This window comes from Formica exsecta, unplaced genomic scaffold (assembly GCF_003651465.1).
Source record: "Formica exsecta isolate Colony F162 unplaced genomic scaffold, ASM365146v1 scaffold2, whole genome shotgun sequence".
Taxonomy (NCBI): domain Eukaryota; kingdom Metazoa; phylum Arthropoda; class Insecta; order Hymenoptera; family Formicidae; genus Formica; species Formica exsecta.
In genome coordinates this window covers 5,329,361-5,341,432 of record NW_021849297.1, presented here as the reverse complement: position 1 = coordinate 5,341,432, position 12,072 = coordinate 5,329,361, and the positions used below count along the sequence as shown (strand labels likewise).

Below are 12,072 nucleotides of genomic sequence, written 5' to 3'. Positions count from 1 at the left end.
TATATATATATATATATATATATATATGTGCGTGTGTGTGTATATATACATATATATATATAATATATATTGTATTGTGTATGTGTGTGTGTATATATATATAGAAATTTTTCTGAGAGAGACATTTGCATCCTTTTTAAAAACTAGTTAAGAAATCTTTTTCTCGTTAATATTTTCTAAAAGTTGTGGTTTATATTATAAAACACTATTTCTCCTTTCTTTCTCTGCCCAAAAAAGCATGTAAATGACAGTACGAGAATTTCTTCTTGTTTTTCAATAATTGTGACAAATTTCATAAATTGTTGTTATAAATTAATTCGGTATAACTTCTCTATGTATAAATGTAGTTTCTTTTAATACATAAATCAATAACCGCGGTTGATTATCCATCGCAAATGCACAATTGGAATAAAAAAGGTTTTTCTAGCTAGACATAATACACCATCAGATAACATATTTATTGTGAAGACGGTGCTCCTTGAGACACGGCATTGAGCAAAAGCGATTGGCGTTGTACTCAAAAGGCTCCTTGTTGGTCATATCAATGGCGCATTGGAAGCACCGCGAGATTACAGTGTATCCTTCGCTTAACATCCGATTCTGCACAACTAATGCTCTCTACGTAACAAACCAAAAGAAGTAAAATATCAAATCTGCTAAACAAAATGCTAAACAAAAATTAAGAAATGACATGTTAATTATTAAAGAACACTTTAACATTCGCACCTTTTCTTTGTCGCTGAGATTAAGGAATCTCTGCTTTTCGTTTTCCTCCTGCTTTTTCAGTTCGAATTCCTTCCTCTTAATTTTTTCCTTGAATCGTTTCAATTTCCGTTGTTGCCTCTTTTTCTCCACCTCCGCTTGCTCTATCTCATCGCTAAGTGGCCCAGGTATTTGAGACTGTCAAATAATATATAAATTTATTAAAATAGTTTTTAAATAACAAAGCTATGTTTGTTTTGATATTGATGCAATATTCTGTTATAAATAATACCTTTTGATAGTTAAATTTGTCCGGGTTAACTTCCATAAATCTTCTAAACATATTTCTAGTCTTTTTATCGTTAGCAGCAGCATAAGGTGTCTGTAGCTTTTTATTTTTATTGCAGGGATCGGATCCGCTTTGTAGCAACAACCTAAGGACAAATCGTTACATAAAAGTTGCCCAAAATTGGCGCAATTTTTTAAAATATTTAAGTTGTAGTAAACTCTCTCCATAATAAATTACAATAATACGTACCATACTTGTTCGCAGTGTCCACCAAGTGCCGCTAAATGCAACATTGTATTGCCGTCCTCATTGACATCATTAACCAATTTCGCTACGTCAGCCGTGTTTACGGAAGTATCATTAGACGTCATGCAATCAATTGCAACATCTTTTTTATTTTGTTCCTCCTTGCACTCTTTAATTTTGGTTAACAGATCATTGATGACTGAGGATAATAGATCGTTATCGCCTTGCTTACATGCAGTCCATAGCTTGGTTCTAGCATTTAACAATACTTCATTGATTATCTGGGCTAGAAATAATACAATATAAAACACTTTAAGAAATGATAAAATATGTGTTGATAAAATGTTTCTCTACCCAACTTTAAAGAGAAAGGAATTTTTCTTTATATTTAAACTATCTATATATATATAATATGTATTTTTTCGTATTCTTGAATTATTGCAACAAGTTGCAAAATGTCACAAATTAATTTGGTACAGAAGTCATCTATTAAATAACCTTACCATCCTTTTTCACCTTTTTCTTCTGCCGATTAGCTTTCTTGTTTTTCATGTATTTTGGCACAGTATCCTGAAAAGATTGCAAACTCTCAGAAAAATCTACTTCGACAGTTTGTTCAACCAAAGGAGCGTCCAGTGGAAGTTGCGCATCTATTTCTGATTCAGAGGATGATTGAGCTAATCTAACAATAATATCTGTAAAATAACGAAATCCTCTATATCAGCAATCCAATAAAAATACATGTGTGTAAAAAAGTATAATTTAAATATATTTATATAAACGATGATCACATATTTAAACAGTAAGTACAACATTTTTGGTACAGAAAAAACATTCTATAATTATTTATGGTTCATATTAATAACATTTACCTGGCAGCGGCCGATTCCGACTTTTCCTCGGTTTCGCTCTGTCTATATGACGGGAATTCCGATGCTGCTTCTCTGGTGTAGACTGTGCGGGTGTTTTAAACTTATCATTCTCCTGGAGACTATTGCTAGTACCTATGTTAGAATTACATTCGGCAACGACGTCTCCTTCTGGTATTTCGCTCATTATTTCCGGTTTCGAAACTTTCTTACGCGTGGGTTGTCGCGGAGAGTTGGGAAAACAATCGGTGAAATCCGCTGCTGAGCCTGACATAAATAGTATTTAAGTATTTTAAAGTATATTAACAGTATATATTAAATTTAGAAGATAAATAATCGTTTACCATAAATCTCCATGGTGCTCACTACATCGTATACCCTCTTGACTTCTCTAAACGTGGCTCTACGCGTGGGAAATGGCAGTGGTCTTATTCTAAAATTGTTCTTATCTAAGGGGGGATTCTTGCCGCCAAAGAGAACCATGCGATTGTGCGGTCCAACTGCTCGATACAAGACAGCCGACGAATTGTTGATATGCATCGACCATGATTCCAGTATCTCTTGCACATGCTAAGAAATAATTATTGTTATATCATTTATAACTCTTGTGCCAAGATACAATAATTTAATCGCATAAATCCGTAATTTATTTGTAATTTCTATGTACAAGTATTCTTGAAAGTATACCTGAATAAGCGATGCCTCATTATATCTTCGCAAACTGGCACCAGCACTCTTCGCGTGATTACCGTTTGTACGAGAGCTTTGAGCAAAGCCTTGTTTCGCTCGCACAGTATAAGAATGGAAGGTCTTGTGCACGATAGGCTCACCATCTACAATAATATGTAAAAGCAAGCCAATGTAATGATTATATACACATACACACTCATAAAAAAATATTTTTAATACAAAATATGCATACTTTGAAAGACAGCCGCAGCAAAATGTCCACCACCGACCATGATAACCGTGCATTTGGACGTCTTGCCACTGTCGAGTGCCTGAATGATCATCTCACCGTCTTTCTCGGGAATGTCCTAAAACGTAATTGCATATCTCCCGATCTGGCAAGTAAAGAGCACGCCAAGTGACTCAAGGTAAATCCAATTTCAAGATGATATTTTATTGTGCACATATATATTAAGCATAGCAGAATGTACATCTCTAAGTGCGTCTCTAATTAATAACAACTAAATTTAATTAATGATAACAAACCTTCTTGTGATGCAGCAGGCATCGATAGATGCTAAATATATTGCCATCGTCGTTCTCGAAGAATACTTTGGTGTGACGACTGGCAACGACCTGCAGCTTCCGCTCCTTAGACATTTCCTCACATTCGGTGTCCGAAATGTCCGATTCAATCGCCTTCCCGCGTCTTTCCGATGTCTTTTTAGATTTATTGACAGCCGCAGAACCGCTCTTACTTGCCTGCTCGTTCTTGGTTTGTTCATTTGATGAGGCCCTAGTCTCCAAAGTACCAGCATCGTCCTCGTTTTCAGACTCTGCCTCACTACCAGACAGACTAGACATGTCGCCTACAAAATTTGCACATGTCGTACTGCCTTAAGCGATTGCCATGTACTTCATCTCAGACTGTACCTTCACCGACCATCCTATTAAAGCTGTCCTCACTAATCGATTTCAAACCATTCAGATTTTGCTTGAGATTATAACGATGCCAATCCAACTTATAGTGTAGTCTCTGTTGTGGCTTATCCTCAAACTCAGCATTACAATGAGAACAACACAAAGAGTCCGATACTACTAATTGACTCAACTCTTGTTCGCTATCAGGCACTGCAAAACAGAAAATTTTACATGTAGAATGTTGCTAAATATTGTTGTTGATCTTCAATATTTTCTTTGCTTCACTTATGGCATTAATTGACAAACAAAATATTTTCAAAAATATTTAAAAAAAATATTGGATTTTTAATTATTTATCTTTCTATATCCCAAAGAAATTTCTATATTCCTTATTAAATTTCCACTGATTGAACGATTGATTTTTATTCTAATTATATCAGATAAATCATATATCAGGCAAAGTTTGCTTTCACTAATACAGGATAATCCTTATAATATTTTTACATATAATATGATATTTTAAATTTGTATAAGCAATATACATATATAATATCCTTGCGATATATCTTCAAAATTAATATGGAAGATATAATTCTAATTATCTATTATATCATCACATTATATTATTATAGCAACATATTATGTTCTTAAAATTCAACTTTTTGTAACAAAAGAGCCAGAAACATTCTTAAATTTAAGATCCGACAAACAAATGCTATACTTTAATATACATTTCTGTTATCCAAGCAAATTAATTATTTCATCTTTACCGAGTACCAATAAAATCTCATATTTTAATAAGTAATTATTTTTGTCTACCTTTCATTGAGGATCAAAAATAAATTCAGCATTCTTCATATTCATCGCATACATGAATGAGATTCATATATTCGTTTATTCAATTATACCTCTCACTTTTTTTGTTGTTTTTCTCTTTCTCTCCATCGAGAGCCCTGTCTATCTGTCGCGCTCAAAATGCGAATGCTATAAAACCAATACACGCCTACGCGATTTACCCATTGGGAAAGAATATACGCTACATATAATCGATCGATTATAAATTGTCTTTCGTTATTTATCTTCTTCCAAAATAGAGTGGCTGATGTGTCGCGTAAGCTCCTGGGAAGCGAGCTTACCATAGGAAGACGACGATTGCATGCATCGCGCAACTTTAATCCCCTTGGTGATACGTTCGAAGTCATCCGGATTGTGTATCTTATAGACCTTGCTTTGCCCAGAGCGGATGAGTCTCGTTCGCCATAATCTGAAGGTTGATCGAAAGACAGACAGACGACGGAGTACGATGGAGGACGACGAGACGAACGTGAACAAGGACAGTTGTCAATAAATACTTACTCCAGGCAATACGGTACTGACCGTTTCGTTATTTTGCGCAACTCTTTCGCGCCGCGGAGTGATTACATCATCCTGCGTGTACTACCCATGCTGAAACACGACACCGTCGAGCGGGATATTTAAATGACCTTGTCAATTAATCGAAAATATTATATTGTAAAAAGATATTATAAAAAAGAGATATTATAAAAAAAGTTATGTATATAGATAACTTAAATATTTATTAAGTAGAATTTTATTTTACAGACACACGTTTTACAGAGAATTTTTATACATTATTATAAAATGTTTTGTGCGTGCGTGTATACACAATGATAATATTCACAGTCATAGTTAAGGCGCAGCTTATATTATAAAAAAAAATACTTTTAACTTTATTAACATTAGTTATTTAAAAAATAAACTCTTTTTTAAATGTATATTTGTAATACTTACAATAGGTGGGAGGAAGATAAAAAGCTTTTATTTGCTAATAGCTAAAAGTTAATAGTTTCAAACTTGACATTTCGATATTAAAGCTGTGATGTATAAGTTTGCAGTTTTTAGTTAAAATTATATTTATTAAAATAATTTAATATATAAATACTACATATTAATATAATCTAAATAGAACCCATTTTTCGTTGCACCATTTTTTTCGACATTCTTGTAGCTACCTAATGAGATTCCAACTATATATTTTTGAAAAATGTGATACCACATTCAGAGAACGATATACATTAAATGTATTAAATATCACTATCCGAAATAATATAAAAATGTGTTATCTTTAAGCGTGCAAAAAATATATGTCCTGCATACAATTCTAACTCATAACGCTTTTATTTTATCTTATCAATAAATATTATTACTTTATCAGATAATCAATCAGTCTTACATAGTCCAGTAACAAATAACCGTTTAAAATTTGGAAGTATGGAACAATGGACTGTTTTGTACTTTAATATTTTTGGTTGTTGTATGCATGCGATTGCTTCTGTTTCAATAATTTCTACATAGTTATATCGTTAGTGTGATTATTAGTGATTATGAAATTATAGCAATATAAATTCTTTCTATTGATAAATTGCTTAATATAAAACTTTCGAAATTCTTCAAATTTCGAAAATGCAAAAATTTTTCTATGCTTTCGATTTTTCATTTGTTCAAATAAAAGATAAAATTATTTTCTAGAAAGTTACTGTAATGTAATATCGAAATATGTTAATTAATAAAGAATTACACAAAACATTAAGACTTCCTATTATTGGTACCTATTCTTTCATAGATCCATCTTTTTCATATATTGTAATTATAAACCACCAATAAATAAGTTATTATTAACACGTCGACATAATAAATAAATCAGATAAAATAATACTAATAATAGGTAGAGAAAATTTCATCAAGTTAAAGACACATGTAGATGAAAAATAATATCCCATTTAATGCACCAACTAAATAGTTTATCTGTATCCTTGAATCGTTGCGTATCCTGAAATACATATATATGACAAGCGATGTTTAAAAAGTGAAAATTATGTCTAATTTCTCAAACAATACTGTAATTAATTGTCACTTGATTTAATGGTTGATTACAATGATTATAGATATTATATAATAATATTTCTCTAATAACATTGAATATTTTTCTTAGTTTTTATTAATAGTATGTTCAAAAAGAATTTAACATTTAATTTGCAAATATTGTTATTATTTTTTCAACCAAAATATTGTGTAATTGTATAGCTAAATAAAACTTGAGACTTACCTCTGCCTGGAAGGACTGAAGGGGAACGGTGGATTGACACCGGGTATACTGCTGTCTTTATAAAGGATGAACCAAGAGAAACTTGTTATCATAAGTCCACTCATCGTCGCTTTGAGCAGCCAATCGTACTTTTCATAAAATATGACCAGCATATTTATAGCTGCTCCTGCATACGTATTGAAGAATCTTTCGCTGTTTGCTGGTAATCGTTTCATGTCGAATTTCGATAAAACGGATATATTCGGTATCGCATCGTATACTTGAACGAACGTTGTTATTGATGGTAGAGAGTATTGATCTTCGATTTCCCATGACAAATACTTTCCTACAGGCAGAGTATGAGAAACTCGTATTAGCCATTCCCGTTTTGATCATCAGTTGTAGCTATTTGATCATCAGTTGTAGTTAATCTTCTTTATTTTATTCTAAATCAGCTATTAAATTTTTAATTATAGCTTTCGTAGAGAAAGAAAAAAAATATTTGCTTTATAGAGAGAGAATTATCATTCCAGATGAAGAAACTAATACTCTAAAAGATGATATTCTCTAAATAAAGTGACAATTAATTTGAGCAGGAAAAGATAAAAGAGAGAGAAATAAAATAAAAGGTATAACGTAAAAAATAAAGAGAAGATTTTCCTTTCTTTTCTTGTGTTTCGCTTTTATTATCTCTCAGTTGCGACAATCAGGTATGTACTTTTTCGAGCGATGACGCGGCCTTGATAAACTCGGTCATGGGCGATGCAGATTCGTATACAAACGCGTGCGCGAAGAAATCTCGAGAGAAGGAAAAGCTCGCGTAGCTCGACCCAAAAATATATCTCGTAAGAAAAATAGATCGCCTGTAAAAATATAATTCACGAATGCGTGATCCACGAACGTTTAAATTTCTCTGAAATGAGACATAAAAAAATAATCATCAGTCAGTTTCTCTCTCTCTCTCTCTCTCTTTGTCACTCACTGTTTATGTATGTTTTACCACGTAGCATACAATAAAAATCAACGATATTAAAACTTTTTTATGTGAAATGTGTATTAGACAAAAATATAAAGCTTACAAAGCCATGAATTTTTGTGAGGAAAAACGTTGAATCCGTTATTGAGATCCGCGAATAGCGACAGAAATTATGTAATTTTCATGTAGATATCTTAAAATAGAATGGGATATTGACGTATAATAATAAAATTCATAATAAATTATTTAAAATAGATATAAACAAATGTATGATATGTGGAGGATGGAGAGTTGTGCAAAAGCTTTTGTTTTATGCAAAGGATTAGTGATTAATATTACATCAACAATTGAAAAATGCAGATTTATTGATAACAAATAATAACACAAAACAGTCTGTAGAGATGATTGCTTTTTAATAAATTAATTGTAAAATCTATTAGATGTGATTTTTTCAGCTACAGATTCTTATTTCATTCTCATAAAATAATGAGATCATTTTCGTTTTTTGTTTTGTGTGCATAATATATATAGGTACATATGTATGCGTACGTTAATATATGGGCGGAAAAGAACTCATTACTCAGATTGTCGAAAAGATTATCAATAAATTAATTAACATTCATATATAAACAAATAGTCGTGTTGTATAAACTACAAAGTACAGTAAATGTTTCAAAAAAAAAAGAAATCTTTTTTGGTTTTTTTTTTTTTTTTTTTTTTTTGTTTTTTTTGTTATTCCAAATGAGACTAAGTTCTAAAAACATTATAAAAAATGTTAATATTTGCAGTAACATAAAAAGAACTTAAAAATAAGATTTTAAAAGCGCCAGAATGCCCATCATTAATTCATGACGTCACGATATATAATTTAGTTTGGCATAACTAATTATAAATCGTTGATTGAACCCTTTTGTTGTAAAGATCATTTTAATATAAATATTATAATAATTAACATAACGGATCTCTTAAGTATTAATGAATTAAATTTTGTAGTTTTATTTTTACATGAATAACACAACTTATAAATAACATAAATTAACCTATATTATGTATAAAGCATATCATTTATGAAGGTTTAAATTTATAACAAAATTATGTATAAAAAAAAATAAATAATTATCTGTATACACGATATATGTTTCCATGCAGTCACCTAAAGTAACGTGTCAACTTATAACATATATATCATGACGTTTAAAGACACGTGATATTTTTCGAATTTTTAATTAAATTAATTACTGATTAATATTGCATATTAAATATTACTTTCTATATAGTATATTGGATATTTATATTACTTAAACTTAATAAAAAAAAAATATATATATATATAATTTTTTATTTTTTTATGAATGACTCTATTACATGTATCGAAGAGAGAAAGAAGAAAGCTAATGTAGAAAGCGTAACTGAAAAAAAAAACATCTAATAACACAAGTATGAGAAATGTAAAGTTAAAAATAATAAACTAATGTCAATAGAAAATTTATATACTACATCATTAAAATATTTGTGATAAATATTAATAATTAATAATATCAATAATTTACTTATAATTTATTTAATAAAAATGAAAATTATACATTCAAGCAAAATTTGAAGTATATTTAGAACGCCATATATTTTTCTCAGAATAATCCGCATCGTCGACAATCTCGCTTCCAATTGAACCAAAACAAAAAATGCGCTTTCGATAAATAAATCCCGAGGATACGTCCTATCTGCGATATCTCAATCTATTGTTCGCGCGATAACGAGATGCTTCTTGTGGAAACGATTCAGATCGCTGGGAACAGAATCAAAACAAAAAAAAAGCGTACGTTTAATAATTCAATTCTAACCTCTAACCCTCTAGCGCGTGAACGATTTGTATCGTCCACAATTTTCAGTATAATCTCTTCCCTCTTCGAAGAATTCTAACAAAGTAGAAAGCGAGCGTACAATTTGCCGTTTTACTCACCATAATTTGCGTACAACTTTCCTATAACGATCGAAAGCGATAGTCCTAAAAGTGACAGGCTGAACGTCCACTCGTTCAGGCGGATCTTCGTCCAGAATCTCGCCGGTTCCTCTTTCCGAATATCTCCGACGAGATTACCGCTGCCATTCGTCAGCAGCATCGAGTCACTTTTCCGCTCGAACATCGTCGTCGTCCTCGTGGTCATTGTCGTCCGTGTTGACATCGTTCGCGAACGTGCGGGACACGCACACACAACGTTACCGCACCAACGGGATCCCCGCAAATGACAAGTCCGTGCGTTGTGTCGCTTCCAAAAATAAAGGTGAATAATAAGATCTGACGTACGCGAACGCGCATGCGTGGCCCACGGGGCCCACTTCTTCCGCGTATCAGGAACGTACTATGGCTCGTCTTATCGTAAATATCCTAGTAAACATGACAATGCACGGTAAGAGCCCCCTTTTCCCGAGAAAACAATAACTGATCGAATTCCACCTTTTACCCGGAAAGGCATGTATCCGCGAGAGAACATTAACAATAGTTAATTTATGTACCTTGATCCGCAGTCTTATATATTCTAATTTCCAATGGCACATACGCGCAAAATGAAAATGTCATTGCGCGTTGTTCTTCGCTTTTTCCTAGTTTAAAAGAAAAACCTAGAGAACAAAAAATCATCCCGCTAGTGTATACGGTGTTGCACGATCCGAAACGCGTCATCATCGACCAATCGAAACGAAGGAGCGGGAGGTCTGAAGATGACCGCATTCGCCGTGCAAGATAGCGACTCGAGATAGCGAAGTTGGCCGACGGTGAAGCGAGCACGCGAGCCAACCAACCGTCAGTGCGCGCGGGTCGGTCGCGCGCGGTGGTTGGTCGTGCGAATTAACCTGGTGAATCTGCGTGTGAGCGGTGAGCGTCGCGTGTGCGCGAGTGAAATAAAGCGAGATGGCGAACACCGACGACGTCGGCATCGGCGATTTCGTGCTGCTGGACGAGATTACGGTTGAACGCGTGGTGCAGAATCTCAAGACGAGGTACGTACGTGCGTGCGTGGCCGCCGAGGACGCCGGCGAGGATCGCGGACGCGATGACAGGTGAACGGCGAGGGGAGCGTCATGCGCGCGCGTACGCACGCGTTCCCTTTTCCCTTCGCCGTCGGCGACGGCGGGCCCCGTGCCCCGTGTACGGTTCGCCGCGGCACCCGCGAGAGGGTGTGGCCTGCGTGTCAGCAGGTACTAGGGATAGCAAAGATTTTCATTTCGAAAAGACTTTGTTTAAATAATTAATGCTGACTGATCGATTTTTCGTTTTTTTTTGAAAAAATTGACATTAAAAGGGTTAATTACAAGCCAGTTAACTTTGTCTAATGTCGACTAGGGAAACGGAGGAGACGTATGGAAAATAGCAATATCTAGAATGACTTCATATAGAGAGATAAGAAAAATGAAGTAATGTATGCATTGTGTTTCCGTTTCTCTCTTTCTCTTTCTTATCTTTCATTTCATGTGCTTTAAAATGTTAAAGCTGTATTCGTAATGTATGTTGAACTTGACCCGTTAACGGCAAAGAAGACTTCCGAGGTCGTTTCCACCGGATATTGATTGATTAATTTTGGTCAACGATAGTTTTTCTTTGTGTGAGAACTGGATTTTGAGTTTTTGTATTTTTCTTTGGTACAGCTATAAAAATGTGACGAAAATATGCGAAATTTACAGCTACACTATAATAATCTTTTTTTTATATCGCGCTAATCTTACATTTCTTTTTTTTTGTCATTAGAATGTTCTATATCGTTGATTCTTACTTTAATATCTTCTTTAGAATTCGGTATCTCGCCAAATAAAATTATTTTATTTAAGAGAATAAATAGAAATTGAACGTAACATATTCTCTGATAATATCCAAGCAGCTTATTATTTTAATAATAAAATATTTTAAAAGACGATATACATTTCGGTCCCTCTTTAAAGATCAAGTACTTCTTATAAAATAAAATAAAAACCAGTCAATAAAATAGATAAAAATCGCATAAACTCAAGCATCTGAGTAGTAAAAATCATAAGATAAGAATCAGTCAAAAATTTCGCGAAGAAATACACGTGTTCAAATAGTCCAAACACATTCCGCGAACCTCCAACGCAAACCAAACAATGTATTGGAACAGGAGAACCATAATAAGTATATTTATATTACAAAAGGCAAGAATTGTACAAGAAAATGTTCAGAAATCGCAAAAGGTGCAAAACTAAAAAATCAGAACATATATATTCTGCATGATGATGCTCATTAAAAATATTAAACGATAATGATGATTTAATTATTTTTATATAATATAGAGCCATTTTTTTTTTT

At 33.1% G+C, this 12,072-nt stretch overlaps 1 protein-coding gene and 1 pseudogene across 1 annotated transcript in view; one reads left to right on the top strand and one right to left on the bottom strand.

The window, feature by feature from the left end:
• Positions 1 to 178: 178 nt before the first annotated feature.
• Positions 179 to 10,452, bottom strand: LOC115234241 (annotated as a pseudogene).
• An 80-nt stretch (positions 10,453 to 10,532) lies between these two features.
• The window catches only part of LOC115234238 (unconventional myosin ID), an 11,489-nt gene continuing 9,949 nt past the window's right edge, over positions 10,533 to 12,072 (top strand). Inside the window, exon 1 of the mRNA XM_029805103.1 lies at positions 10,533 to 10,754. Within this exon, the coding sequence (XP_029660963.1) occupies positions 10,666 to 10,754 (89 nt within the window). The 5' untranslated portion in view covers positions 10,533 to 10,665. The remainder of the gene's footprint in view (positions 10,755 to 12,072) is intronic.